This window comes from Belonocnema kinseyi, chromosome 3 (genome assembly GCF_010883055.1).
Source record: "Belonocnema kinseyi isolate 2016_QV_RU_SX_M_011 chromosome 3, B_treatae_v1, whole genome shotgun sequence".
NCBI classification, from domain to species: domain Eukaryota; kingdom Metazoa; phylum Arthropoda; class Insecta; order Hymenoptera; family Cynipidae; genus Belonocnema; species Belonocnema kinseyi.
Window position 1 is genome coordinate 101,413,417 of NC_046659.1, and position 16,046 is coordinate 101,429,462.

Below are 16,046 nucleotides of genomic sequence, written 5' to 3' on the forward strand. Positions count from 1 at the left end.
TTAAAATGTTTCAGATTCTTTTTTGACTGTTTTGAAAACCTTTTAAAATCATTCAAAATATTCTCTTAAAATAATTTCTGAACGTCAATAATTTCTACCGAAATTTTGGTACTAATAGCCGAATTTCGTCAGCACATACACCTCGTTTAAATTATTTGAAATCTTTTTTAATTAATTTTAATATTTAGAAGTTCTTCAAATATTTCAAACAAAATTTTGTAATTTGATAAAATTGAAAACAACTTCTAGATTTCTCAAAATGTTTAAATAAAATTTTGAAGCTTTTCAAGGATGCTTAAACAATTTAAATGCAAATCATTTAATTTCTAATTGAAGAAGTGTTTAGTTCAAAAAATTTATTTTTTCAATTTTTAATGTATTTATAAAAATTATAAATGCTAAATTTTGCTATTATGTACATTTTATTTAAAAAAATTACAATTGAAAAGGGTTAGTACTGCATAACTTATTTTCATGTAAATTATTGAACATTTGAATATAACATTCTTCAATTAAATTAATTTTTAGTTGATTTTTTATTACATTAAATGGAAAAATGGTTAGAGTTCAAAATTTTTAATTTTATCGATATCAGATTTTAGGGTAGTTTTAAAAGATTCGAAGGCATTTTTTTTATTAATTTCCTTAATTTGAAGTGATTTTAAAACTTTTGAAATATTTTAGGACCAAGAAATTTCTATAATTTTTTAATATATGGTACGATTTTACAGGATGTATGAGGTTTTCAGATATTTTAAAAGATTTTATGTTATTTTATATAATTTCCGAGGATTTCAATGATTTTAAGAAATTTTAAAACTCAATATATTTTAATCAATCATCCATGATTTCAAAAAATATCATCATAGAATTTCTCGGGATTGTATAATATTTTAGTGGATTTGAAGAATTTATTCATGAGAAGTGAGGTATTTTGTAAGGGTTTAAAGATTTGAAGAGATTTGGAATTCATCCTGAATCCTTATTAATTTATCTTAAATTCTTCGGAATTCTCTTGAATTTTGCAATTCACTTGAATTTATCAATTTTTTTATTTATTCTACTTAATTCAATGGATTTTTTTAAATTTAAAAAATGCTTAATTTAATTGATCCTGAGGATCAATTGATAAAATAATCAAAGGATTTGAAATATTTTAACGTGTTTTTAAAAAATTCTTTGGTATATTCAAGAGCCTAAAAAATTGTAAAGAAGTTTACAGGATTTTAAATAATTTGGGTAATTTTAAAACATCAAAAAGAAATTTTGTATTGATTTCAGTATTTTGAAGGCTTTTAAAGACTGGAGTATTTTAGGGTATTTTAAAAGACTCCACGGCATTTTAAAGCGATTTAAACAATTTCAAGGGATTTCCTAGCGTTTTATTAATTTTAAGGGATTTTATTATTTTTATCCATTTCGAAGCATTTTTTACAAAACATGAGAGATTTCGTAGAGTTTTGAATATTTGAAGAGATTTTCAAATATTTTTTACAATTCATTTGGAATTCGCCCTGAATTATTATTAATTTACCCTAAATTCTTTTGAATTCTTCTAAATGCATTCGATTCTATCCAATTCAATTATTTTTTTCATATTTTTGAATTGTTTTCAATTCACTTGATTGCTTTGTAAATTCAGCTCGATTAAAAAAAATTGATCTAATTCTTCTCTATTGATAAAAAGAGATATTTCGGGTTTCACTCGTGTAAAAAACTACGAATTGTTTGCCGACAATTCTTCCAATTTATTTGAAATCTTTTGAAGGTAACTTGGATTGTTTTCTACACATTAGTCGCTTCTTCTGTTAGAAATTAGCAGGATTTCAAAGATTTGAAATGATTTGAAATTTTTTTGGAATTCAGCCTTAATTCTTTTAAATTATTTATAATTCTCTTGAATTTTTTGTATTTACGTGAATCCTTCTAAATTCACTCAATTCTACTTAATTCAGTGGATTTTTTTGAATTTTGAAAAAATTTTATTTAATTGATCCTGAAGTCTACCTCACCTTCCATTCTTAGGCATTTCATCAAATGATTTGCATTCCCCTTATTTTTCTTTTTAATTCACCTTGAATTTTTATGAATTGAATCGAATTCTTCTCTTTCATCTTAGTTTCCTCTAAATTCATTCCAGTTTTACGGAAATGAATGGATTTTTTGTTAAACATTTTTTTTCAATTCGTTTCAATTCTTTTAAATGTAACTTGAATTGTTCTGAAATCTTTTGTATTTATCCCGAATTTGTTGCCCTTTGAGCGCAAATAAAAGTACCTAATGAGCGTGACAAAAAGTACCCTTTAGTGCCTATATTTTATCCCACAGAGACATTGAATCTTAAGCTCAAAATTAACAACACTTTTAGGTAAGACTGTGACCTTAGAATTTGGAATATAGATATGTTTATTCACACATAAGTACTTATCAATGCCTTCCACTAAACGAATTTCGAGATAACAATTTCAGTCAGTGATTAACTATTCATTAACAAACATCTCCAAAATTTTTCAGACCTGTAATTGTAGAATAATTAAGGTTAGATAAAACGATAAAAACTACTGATCTTTGCTGATTCTTGAGTATAATATTCGAATAATTTGATATCTTTTTCCATTTATATAATTTGTTTAAAGAATTAATTAAACGAATTTAGAGATAACAATTTCAGTAAGTGATTAACTATTCATTAGGAAACATTTCCAAGTTTTTCGCATCTGTAATTGCGTAATAATTTAGGGTAGGGACCATACGTAAATTACATAACAGCTCATTGGGTGTGAGGGGGGGGGGCGTGACATTTTTTTACGGATGGGGGAGGTCTCATTGAGTCATGAGCGTAATTTTGGCCAATTCACAAAAACTTTCTCCTGAAGATTATCTTTTTAGTAATAAATTTTATTATTTGGTTGAAAATTTAACAATTTTCTTCAGATCCTGTTTGGTGCAAATTCAAAAGTTTTTGTTAAAAATTAACCTTTTGTTTAAAATGTATATTTTGTTGCTGATAAATTAACTGAAATCTTTTTTGAATGAAAACTTCTATTAATTTGTCTTGTAGATTTAAAAGTTGATCTTTTTTAGCAGAAAGTTTGCATTTTTCTTTGATAAAAATGCAAGTTCTTACTTGAAAATTCAACTATTTCCTGGAAAATTTACATTTTGTTTGAAATTCGCATTTTTGTGTTAAAGAGTCAATTGAAATCTTTTTTTGAAAATTTGTCTTTTTCTTTAAAAAATGTACCTATTTTAGTAGAATTTTATTTTTTTTTGGCAAAAAAATGCAACTGTTTAGTTGGAAATTTAATAATCGTGTTAAAAATTCATACTTTTTGGTTAAAAAATGTTTCTGTTTCGTTGAAAATTTACTTTTTGTATAAATTTAATGTTTTGGCGTTGAAAAGAGAACTGAAATATTTTCTGCATGAAAATTTACTATTAAAAAAAATTAAAAATTCATCTGTTTTAAGAGAAATGTTATCTTTCTTGGATAAAAATACAACTATTTTGTTGAAAATTGAATTATTTTGTTAAAAAGTCATACTTTTTGTTTGAAAATTCTACTCTTTCGTTGAAAGTTTACATTTTGTTGTTGAAAAATGAACTGAAAAATTTGTCGTTTTTTATTCAAAATTCCTCTGTTTTAGTACAAATTTAATCTTTCTTGGATAAAAATACAAGTATTTGGTACAGAATAAAAATATTTTGTAAAAACTTTATCCTTTTTGGTTGAAAAAATTCGTCTTTCTAAATTGAAATTTTTTTTTCTTAGAAATTTATTTTTTGTTTAAAAATATCATATTTTGACCGTGAAAAGTTAACAGAAATCTTTTTTAACAGAAAATTCAACGATTTTTTTCTTATTTTTTGAAAATAAAAATTCACCTTTTTTAATTTTGTGGAGAATTCAACAATTTTATTTTAAAAAATGCATCCTTTTTTGTTAAAAATTCATGTCTTTGGATTAAAAATTAAATTTTTAACTTATTTCTTGTTTCAAAATTCATATTTCGATTGTGGAAAGTCACCTAAAATCGTTTTTAACAGAAAATGCAACTATTGTTTTGAAAATTTATCTTTTTGATTTAAAAATTCATCTGTTTCAGCTAGAAATAATCGCACTTTTTTAAAAATTTTTCTTTGCTTGAGTATTTAACTATTTCGTTGAAAAAATTGTTTGAATCACTTTGTTAAGAAATCATTTTTTTGTTAAAGATTTATACTTTCAGTTAAAAAGTTACCTCTTTGCTTGAAAGTTTAATTATTTTGTTGAAAATTAATCTTTTTTAATTGAAAATTCAACTACATGGGTAAAAGTTTAACTACATTATTAAAATTTTTTTTTTATTTAAGGCTTATGTCTTTGATTGAAAATTGAACTGTTCAGTGAAAAAGCCTTTTTTTGGTTTAAAATAAATTTTTTTTATGAAAATGTAACTTTTCGATTTTTTTAAGATTCTTGTTTTTGAGTTGAAAATTCTATTTTTTTGGTAAAAAAAAATTCTTGGTGTGATATTTCATTTTATTTTAAATGCATTAGTATCGTGGAAAATCAAGTTTTTTGCTGAAGTCATATTTTTTGTTTGAAAATTCAATTTGTCAAAGACAATTTGTCTTTGGCTTTAAATACTTTTTTTGTATAAATTTAATCTTTTTTTTTTATTAAAATTTAATGTATGACACTTTTTTGTTGGGAATTTTTAGGTTGATAATACAAGTATTTTGTTAAAAAGCCATCTTTAATAGCAGAAAAGACATTTTTTGTTCAAAACAAATTAAACAATTTACACATTTTAAGTTTGTATCTGAAATACTCTTTTATATCGTTAATAGAAAGATTCGATGCTAAAAGTAGCACAAGATTAACATGCTGGTATTTGAATATTAATGATCAAGGAAAATGAAAACTTAGTCAAGAAAAAATCAGGGAATTTTGAAATGAAGTTCTCGGACACTGCCGCCTAATACTGCCCCTTAGATAAAACTACTGCTCTCATCTGGCTCTTGAGTGTAGTATTCGAATAATTTGATATATTAATTCCATTTATATAATTTTTTTAGAGTACAAGCTGCTTTATCACTTTGCACGTGGCTGCTATGAGAGAAATAATATAGATAAGATCAAACTGTTTCGTATTTACTTAACATGTCTGTAAATGCAACGTGATTCCGTTCTTTGAATCATATATTTTTAGTTCATAATTTATTATTATTGAATAAAATTTGTCTTGTTTAAACCAAAATTCGGAAGTTGGTCAATTTTTTCAGTTTCAAGAATAATAATTCCAGAAAGATAAAAAAACAATAAAATATCTTATCCCCAGGTATCTCAGTACTTCCGAGCGTTCAGCTAACTCAACAACAACCTACAGTCCTGGGAACGATAATTCAGCAACAACCAAGTGCGATTCAGTGCGGGGTAATTTCCTCCGAGCAGTTAGTCCTCAGCTCGACTCCAACCCTCGAGATGTTCACCGATTCGACAGGGAGCATGTTCGTATCAAGTCAGCCAATGTACTACGGCCTGGAAACGATTGTCAGTAACACGGTGATGTCTTCGAGTCAGTTCATGACTGGTGCAGTACCACAAGTATTATCAAGTAGTTATCAAACAACAACCCAAGTATTTCAAGCTTCCAAGCTCATGGAGCCAATCGTCGATGTGCAATCAGTCTCGACCATGCCGAACGTACCAACCGTTCAAGCCATGCAAGGTGTTCCAGGAATGGCTGGCAGCTACGTTGTCGTCAATCAACCTACTTCCATGACTGATGCCATCGCGACACCACAACTCAGCGTACCAACAAATCCTGAACCCAATTTCACCCCAGTCGCTTGCACCCTCTCTTCTTCCATGAACTCGCAACCTGTCGAGCCTGTCAGGCCAATTCAAACTTTGGAAACGCCTCCACTCGTTCCCGAGCTTCATCAAAATCCGAGAATGTCTCCGCCATCGAAGCCACTTCAGCAAACGATTCCTACAATTCCAAGAGTCGCGGTTCGGCCAAATCCGGCGATGCAAGCTCCTCCACAGGAAAATATTCCCTGGAAGGTAACGCAGCCGATTCTGGGTCCGGAACAACCAATCAGCAACAGTGTCCGACCCTATTTTGATTCTAAGCACGTGTCGGAGAACACGAGCATGATTAAGTCAAGCATATCAACGAAGATTCCTCCCTTGCCCAATCATTGCATTACTCAGAGAAATATTTTAAATAAGTTTAATGATGTAAATAGTGTACATAGTACCTATAGTAGTTCGCTGACAAATACTAATAGTAGCGTAAGTTTAAGCAATATCCCGGTTATCTCGAATCCCAGTGCACAGAATAAGATTACAATGCCAACGAGTAACGTACCAACGAGTCGACCGATGAACAGGGTTCTACCCATGCAAGCTGTTATGCCGAAGTTAGATTCTCTCAAAACTGTCCAGAAACCAGTCATCGGTTTGGACGAGCCTACGAAGCCGGTAATCAAACCCATTGAGACTGAAGTTGATTTGCCTCCGAAGGAAATTTTACCTATAATTGAACCCGAGAATAAATCGCAGTTAAGGGTGAATAACTTAGAGATTACTGTTGACTCCACTGGCGAGAATTTCAAGCTGATGGAGACCTTTGAAGAGAAGATGATGGAGAATTTAAAAGAGGCTGAGAATTTAAAAGAAAGGGCGAATCTAAAAGAGAAGGAGAACCTAAAAGAGAGGGAGAATCTAAAAGAGAAGGAGAATCTAAAAGAGAAGGAGAATCTGAAAGTGAATCTACAAGAGAATCTAAAAGAGGCTACTAAAGCAAATCTGAAAGAGATAGTGAAAGAAAATGTTTTTGTGAAGGAAAATCTTAGTGTGAAGGAAAATCGTAGTGTGACGGAAAATCTTAGCATGAAGGAAAATCTTAGTTTGAAGGAAAATATTATGGTGAAAGAAAATCTTGTAGTGAAGGAAAATGTAAAAGAGAAAGCGAAAGACAATCTGAAAGAGAAAGTAAAGCTTCAAGAACACCTAAAACAAAATCAAAAGGTGGAGCCCGAGTTGAAGGAGAAGGCACCGAGCAATACATCATTGAAAATTATCTTACAAAAGCAATTGGAGGATGGTTCGTACAAAATCACCCAATCCCTGAATTCGACGATTAATAAAAAATCTCCTCAAATCACCGCGATGGAGGTGAAACCTGCGCCCGACAATCAACAAAAGTCCCTGAAACTTCTTCCGATACAAACTTTCACCTTGAAGAAAAATTCGCTTAGTGAGAAAACCGGGTCTACCAACACGGCGAATCTCGCGAAACTCAAGTCTCCGCCAATAGCAGTTAAGAAGCCCAGACTCATCTCGAAAAGCGTCAACGCAGTGAAGAATAGTCCGCGGGTTCCGCCTCAAAAGAAGAAATTGACTGGACCGAGTCTCATGTACGAGATCAAGTCTCAGGATGGATTTACTCACACTGCATCTTCCATGTCTGAAGTTTGGGATACTGTTTTCCAAGCCGTTCAAAACGCACGAAAAGCCCACAACTTGCCGCCCTTGCCTCACAATCCGCTGACGGAGAACCTGGGACTGGAGAATAACGCAGCAATTTACTTGGTGGAACAGCTGCCGGGTGTGAATAGGTGCACGAAGTACAAACCGAAATTCCATGATCTGTCGCCTCCGAAGCCTGGGGAAGCTGATGGCGATTTGTTGGCGGAATGCGAATACGGATCTGCAAGAGCGGAGCCATTCAAGGAGAGGAAAGTCCATGACATGTTCAGTTGGCTTGCGTCCAGGCATCGGCAACAACCAAAGCTGATTGCCATCTCGGAAACTGAATCTAGGTATGTTATAGATTTTATTTATTTTTTATTTTAAGCTGAGAACCAGTTCCAATGAATAACAAATTCGGGAATAGGGTTGTTTCGCGATTTTAGATAAAATAATTTTTTAATACATTATTTTAATCTGCATCGAAGGTGCATTATAATTTTTTTTCTTTTGTGTCGTTCAGCAGAAAAAAATTATTAAAAATTGGAGGCGGTAAACACTTATTCAAATTGGTGTCACGTGACTCAGAGGTTCTTATTATCTATCTGCGTGACGATGTGAAACTCATGATAAAAAGGTTAGGTCACAGTCTGCTGTCAATTCTCACTATTTTGATTTGATAGCTTTATTTGTTAAGGTTTATGTGAGCAAAAAAAGTTCTCCTGTTGTAATATTTGGTTTAAGAGTCAGTAGTAGGTTGCAGGAAAACAATAAGTGCAATTATTAACACATTTTAAAATCGTACATATTTACGAATTGTTCAATACACATGACTACATTTAAATACTTTTTCAATGAAATATATATATATAAACTATATATATAAAATATGTATATAAACGTTTTTGTTTTAATTGTTTTTATAATATTTATAATGTTTTTTAAACAATATTTTGCGACTTCTATTTTCGATGTGCATATAACCAAAAGAAAACATCGGCACAGAAAAAGATATTTGAGAATCACTGACACATAAGCTGTGATTGGTGGAAAATCCGACCCCTTTGACGTCAAAGGGGTCCTCCAATCGACATCGTGATAAAAAATTGATATTTCAACATTAAATTAAAAATAGTTAACAATATTTATAAAAAAATTTTATGGGCGTTTTTATAATTAGAATTTTATATACTATAAGATCCATTTATTGGAAAAATAATATCTGACTTTCGAAAACAACCCTATTATAGAGAGACAGGGGGACGACTTTACCGGGAAACCGCGAAACAACCGGAAATGACTGGGAATTTTATTGTAGTAAAGTCAGGGTGACCGCTGGACCGGGAAAACCGGGAATTTTTTGAGACAGGGAAAAACCGGGAAATGACACTGATTTTTTTTTACCGGGAATTTTACAAATTTGTAAAAGAAAATCTGTCCACGTTCGATTTCAACTGTTTTTAAACAATTAGTGGAAATGTTATTTTTTTCAATTATGCTTTTATTTAGCTGACAATGCGTAATTCAAAATTTTTTTTACATTAAAATTTTCCATTTAAAATTTTTATTTCTAAGCTTATATTTTTAATTTAAAGAATTTTGTAATGCTTTTTTAAACACTTGAACAAATAAAAAACAAAAGCCTTTGATGTTAAAAATTTTGGATAAAAGACATTTTTATGTAATAAATACATTTAATTTTTTTTAATTCATCTGTACTTTAATTAATAAAAAGTGAACAAAAACGATTTAACAAAACGATTTTAAACCAGTTCAAAATTTAAGAATTTTCAGGTTTTAACGTTAAAATTTAAACGGTTTCAATTTGAAAGTCTTACTCATTAAACAAATGTGAACGTGTGACTGAAAGTTTATAAACTATTTTCAACTTAAAAATAACTTCATAATAATATATTTCTAATTAAAGGATTTTATTAAATTTAAAATACTGTTTCAGTCTAAAATATTCCATTTTAACCCATTCAATTTGAAATTGTTAATTAAAAAAAAAGATTAATTATTGAATATTTAGGAATATTTGAATTTTTATTTAATATATGTAAAAATTATCATGCAAATTTTAGAAAATTTTCTTGAAATCTTCTAGAATGTTTTTTGAAATTTTTGTTTAAATCTTTGAAAAACTTTTTAAATATTCTCTTAAAATAATGATGACAAGTTATTTTTAATTTTCCTAGCAATCTTAAGGAAATTTTTTTATTCTTTTGAAGTTATTTACATTTCTTGAAAAGAATCTAATTTTTTGTTGAAAATATGCGAAAATCAACATTTTGTTTTATATTAGGCTATCATTTCAAGTTTTACATTAAGTTTGAATCTTTTCAAAACTTCTATATATCTCTTAAAATTACTCAAATTTCGCCTACAAATAGTAAATGTTCAATTGTTATTTATACATCTAAATAGTAAAGAAATTTTCTAAAATTTGCAGGATTTTCTGAAAATTGTAGAAAAAATTCAATTCATTTTCACAGATATTAAAAAGTTCTCAAAAAATTTCCAAAATAATTTTAAATTGAAAACCAATTTAAAATAACCTCTAGATTTCTCAAGATTTTGAGGCTTTCCAAGGATGTTTAAACTATTTAAAAAGAAAATAATTTAATTTCTAATTTAAGAAGTGTTCAGTTAACAAATTTTCAATTTTGCAATATTTGTTTCTAGCTTAAAATTCTTTAAAATTATATAATTTTGAAAATTTTTAAGTTCATTGATTGATTTTTTAATTTATAGCATTGAAAATGATAACGTAGATTTATATGTTTTTATATTGAAAAATATTAGTACCTTCAATTTTATATGCGTAAATTTTTGAGCATTTGAATACAACATTTTTTAATTAAAAACTTTTATAAAATTTCATTGACCGTGAAAAATGTTTGTGAACCGGGAAATGACCGGGAATTTATTTCGTCGATTAAAACGGCCACCCTGAACATTCAAGTTTTCATTATTTTAATAATTTTGGTCAATTTAGAAAAGTGACTTCTACTTTATCTACAGTTGAAGGTCATATATGTGAAAATAATTATTGTTTTTTTTTCGGATAGGAAGTTTTGGTAAGGAAATTTAATTTCGCTTGGAATAGTACATTTTTGAGAAGGAACGGGAATTTTTTTTACAGAATTGTAACTAGGATTTAGGAGAAAGGAGTTCAAAAAATCTCTGTTCCAAGGAAAAATTCGTCACAATTTCAAAGCTTCTTCTAAACTTTAGAAAAAGAAAGTACTTCAACTATTTTTTAGAGTAGAAGCATTATTTGAAAGAGATAATATTTCTTAATTATGATATAAATTTTTGTTTACAATTTTCGTTGGGAATTTACTTTTTATCTTGAAAATTCAACTATTTGCTGTCAAAAGCTAAACCCTTTTGTTAAAAATTATTTTTTTTGTTGGAAGGTTCATCATTTTTAATGAAAATTCATCTCTTTTTTAACCTGTAACTACTTTGTTGAAAATCAATTTTTCAAGTAAACATTCAACTATTTCAGTAGAAAATTTAACTATTTTTCTGACAATCCGATTTTTTTTTGGTTAAGAATTAAATTATTAACGGAAAATTAAACTATTTTATTTTGGCTTGAAATGTTAACTTTCTTGGATGAAAATTCAACTATTTGGTTGAAAATAAATACTTTTTATTGAAACATCAAAATATTTTTTTGAAAATTCATGTTTATTTGTGGAAAATTCGTCCTTTTCGTAGAAAATTAATCTTAGAGGTTTCAAATTCATCTTGTTGGTAGGTAGTTGAAAGTTAATTTTTTCAACTAAAAATTTAACCGTTCACCTTTGTTTTAAAAAATGAACCTTTCCTATTTCAAAATTTAACGATATGCCTGTAAATTTGTCTTTTTTTATTTAAAAATTCATGCATTTCGTTGAAAATTCACGAATTTTCTTTCAAATAACTACTTTTTTAATATAAAATCCACTTTTTTTGTAACAAATATTTTTTTCTTTGAATGTTAATCTCATTGTTAAAAATTCCAGTTAAATATTCATTATTTTAATGAAAAATTCATGTTTTAGGTTAGAAGTAAATTTACTTGGTTGAAAATAAACTCGTTCGTTGAAAATTATTTTTTTATTGATGATTCATTATATTAATTAAAAATTCATTTTCTTAATTGAAAAGTGAGCTTTCTGATTGACAACTTTTTTTTTATGAAAAGGAACTTTTGCCGAAAATTGAACTATTTTATTGAAAATTTGTTCCTTTTTTGTTTGAAAATAATTTTTTTCTGAATTTGAAAATGAAAATACTGTTACAGTACCATAATTTTCGTTGGTTTAAATTCGTCGTTTAAATTCCAGTTGAAGATTAATCGTTTTATGTGCAAATTCATCAGTTGTGTTAAAAATTTATCTTTTTATTAGAAAATTCAGCTATTTTGTTCAAAATTCATGTATTTCGTTAAAAAATCGGATATTTTGTGTGAAAAATTAATCCTTGTTTATTTCTTGTTGAAAATTCATCTTTTTGTTATAAAATTGAACTATCACAGTTAATGATTCATAATTTTAGTAAATAATTCATCAGCTTGTTTGAAAAATAATTCCCTCACCTGAAAATTTGACTGTTCGTTTTTGGTTGTGGACATATTTTGTTACCAAATGATTATTTTTTATTTATTTGCAAAATTATCTTTTTCTTTGTAAGTTCATTTTGAAATTTTTTTCTTTATTGTGTTAAAGGATGTTTATAATTAACGTCATGAATTCAAATACATTTTTGCATTTAGCGGCAAGTATGAATATGTTTCAACAAAACAGTTAAATTTTCAAACAAACACTTAATTTTTTCAACCAAAAAGATTAATTTTCAACCATGAAGAATAATTTTCTACCGAAGAAAAAAATGTTCTACCAAAAAAGACAAATTTTCGACAATTGTATCAATTTCCTCTAGACAGCTTGAACAATGGCTGTGATGTTTTGGGTTATATGTTATTAATTTCATTGAGAAGTAATTTTCCATACAAAAATTTTTTACAAAACAGTTTTTAGTTTTCCACTAAGATTATGAATCTTCAGTCGAAAAAATGTAACGCTTAATTTTCAGAGTGCCTTTATAGGCTCATGACATGGTGGTTGCGAACTAATTGAAAAATAATTACAAGGGGATTTTAAAAGGAAGAGATTAAAAAATATTTCCATAAATTTCAAGGAATTTTGAAAGATTTCAAGGGATTGCAAAGGATTTCAAGAGATTAAAAAAATGTCAAGGGATTTCAAAGAATTAGGTAGGATTTTAAGGTGTTTAAAAGGATTTTTCCAAATATTTCGACTAATTTAGAAAGATATAATTGGTTATCAAGAGATTAAAAAATATTTCCACAGATTTCAAGTAATTTCAAAACATGTCTAGGGAGTTTAGAGAATTTAAAAGATTTTCAACAATTTCCGGTTAATTTTCAGGAATTTCAAAAGATTTCAAGTGATTTGAATTGATTTATTATTTCCAACGATTTTCAGGGATTACAAAAGTTTTTCATAAATTTCAATTAAATTTTGAGCAATTTTAATGATATCAAGACTATTCACAGATTTTCGCTGTCTTTCTTCTTTTTACGTCAATTCCTTCAATATTTTTTTGCTATTCCAATGCTGATTGTCCTATAATTTTTTTCTGCATAATAATTTTATTTAAAAAATTTCCTATAATCTATGGAATCTTTTACAATCCCATGCAACCCTGCAACGTAGTGTACACAAAAAATCTGAATAATTAAGCTCTCGCATAAATACGGACCACGTGAATTAATAAAGAAAATTGCATCTAAATAAAAAAAATACAGTGATTTCAAATCCAGGACCTTCAACTACTTTCTGAGCTTTGAAATAATTAAAATTTATAATAATAAATGTACGTGAAAAAATTAGTTATGGGTGGCAAGTCCTTTTAGACCGAATAGATAATTTTTTTTCCATTGTTAAACATTTTAGCACAATAATAATAATAATAATAATAAAATAATCATAAATGGGTCATGTCTCATGATAGGTACTTCAATTTCAACCTATAAACTTCTGAGGCACTTTGATCAGGTGTCCCAAGCATTATTCATCTGTTTTTAAATATCACAATTTATTCAGACTTAAACATATAAAATTATCCTCAAAATTCTACATTGAATTATAAGTTTCATGCAGAAAGTTAAGATTGACTACATTGCAAGGTAAATCTACTTGTGGCCGTCTCAAAAGATTTCGAGCAGGTTCAAACAACTTTTCACAATGCTTTTTTGTAGCCGGAATACCCAGGTATTTTCTCGCTAAAGTGGCTAATCTTGGCAATCTTCTTTCGTTGACTTTCCACCAAACCAAAATCTTATTTTCATCGATGCTAGGCTTCGACAGCAAGTACTTAGCAATCTCGTCATGCAAAGCGTCAGCTGTAAAATAATATTATAATATAAATCGTTGGATATTTCAAAAATCAATTTTCTTTAATCTAATATTTACCTTCGTTTGGAATTTCCATCCACTGGTCGAAATGTGTTTTCCTTTGTTTTGACTGAGGTTCCTCATCAGCTAGAGGATCTACCTCTGCCGCTTCTTCACAATTTATCGCGTTTATTTCCACTTGGACATGTCGCATAAATTCGGCTTTTTCAAGATCAGAGAGCATCTTCATTTTTCGAACAGGCGGCCACAGGAACGTTGCCAATTTGTGTCGGTAGTCTATCGGAAAAATTGATTTTAAACATATCTCACCTCGCTTCTTCAATTTCTTCATTTCGACACTATTTACTTCGCTTTCCATGCAGCAGTTTAATATTTTTGTATGCCACAGTAGAACCAAATATAAATTCGGTTTTCGGTCGTCCATCAAGTCATCAAGTGCCTCCTCAAAGAGTTTTAAAAATTCAATAAGTTCTTGCGCCACCACAACATTGAAATTTTGGAACCAAGCATTCTTTTTACTATTTTTTTCCATAAGGTTAAAAATTTCTTTCGACTGTTTGACAATCGACGTTAATAATCGAAGCTTTCCCCTCCAACTGTTGCCCTCTTCTTGAGTGATCGGTTCAGGCAAACAACCAGCTTGTCCCAATTGATCTAGGAATTTGACAAAAGACTCCAAACCCGTTAAAGTGTGGTGAAGTTTTGGAGTTTCTTCTTGAAGATATTCGAGAGTAAAAATCTTTTCAATCACCTTGTTAAATGATGCTTCTGCACATGTAATGTGTCTGTAGTACTGCAAATGTTTAATAGTCTCAGCTGTCTGATCCGACACGAATATTATTGCTTTATCGGGCTTGGCACCCAGGTGCAGAAGTTTTCGTGTAATTTTTTTCCGCATGTTCTCGTTGCTGTACCTCTTTTTTGGAATGAATTCAGTGAACAGCAGACAACTATTTAAACACCAGTTATCATCGACATAGTGAAATGTAACATTCGTGTAACAAAATTGTTTCCTTTCGTCTGTCCAGGTGTTTAACGAAATTGCACCTTGTTCCTTTTCGATGTATGGCATAATCGTTAAGAATACTTCCAGTATTGCTGCGTCAGCTTCTTGTGAAATCTTTTTTGATAAAGTTGGCTGAGTTGGTAGAATATCCTCGATTTTCAGTCTCCCTGATTTTGACCCTAGGTCAATTAGACTTTGAGCTAACTTTTCAAAGCCAGCTCCTTCTATTATATCTAACGAATGCATATCTGTCGCACAAAACTCTATGCAAGATTTTAACACGGTTTTAATACATTTTTTGGAAGCTTTCGCGTAAGGAACCTCTTTCGAATTTTCGCAGGTGTGTCTTAAAAGCTGGGAAGTCCCAGAAGACGTGCCAGTGTATTGTCGTATGAAATTGCAAAATATGCACTGGACAAATTTGGTTTTTTTCCCCGTAGTCACATCCACAATTGTGTGAAATCTCTTCCAGGCTTCGCTTCTCCCTCCTGTCTTGGGCATGAGTATATATTTCTTTTCTTGTAGCTTCTTGAGTACTTCATCGACTTCTCGCGTTCTTTCAATCTTACGATTCACTCGTGATAACTCCATTTCTTTGTAAAAGTCTGGCGCTATGCTTTCCGTCTTGAAAAATTCTGATGCATTCATATCTAGAGATTCTTTGGAATCCTCTAATGGGTTTCCTAATTCTTCGTTTTCTGATTGGTGCTGTATTTCCTCCTTTGTCGCAACTGCTAGTGGTTGAAACAACTTTTCCATGTTGCTGGTTTAGGACGAACTGATCTGTCGAGTGAGCAGAAATTTGAAATTAAATTTTGGTTTTTCATTCAAGTTATTCTGTGATTAAAAGATTTGATCAGTCGTGCAATTGCAAGGAACGCCAAATAATTGAGAAAGGACTCTTCTGAATATTATTATTTAAAAGTGGGATTTCGTATTTGAAAATATACTTTTTAACATTCTTCCAAACGTCCAGAATTTAAATTGGGACAAAAAAGTCTTGAATGTCTCTATTCAGATTAAAAGAACCAAAAATAAAAGTGAGGAAACAATAAGAATTTTTGTAGCACAATCAAAAACAATTGGATACAAAAAATCTACCAACGTTTTTACGTTCATTCAAACAAAAATTAAAAAAAAAAAT

At 29.4% G+C, this 16,046-nt stretch overlaps 1 protein-coding gene across 1 annotated transcript in view; it reads left to right on the plus strand.

The window, feature by feature from the left end:
* Positions 1-16,046, plus strand: part of LOC117168680 (histone-lysine N-methyltransferase trithorax) — a 57,886-nt gene that overhangs the window by 30,523 nt on the left and 11,317 nt on the right. Inside the window, exon 8 of the mRNA XM_033354352.1 lies at positions 5,325-7,815. Within this exon, the coding sequence (XP_033210243.1) occupies positions 5,325-7,815 (2,491 nt within the window). The remainder of the gene's footprint in view (positions 1-5,324; positions 7,816-16,046) is intronic.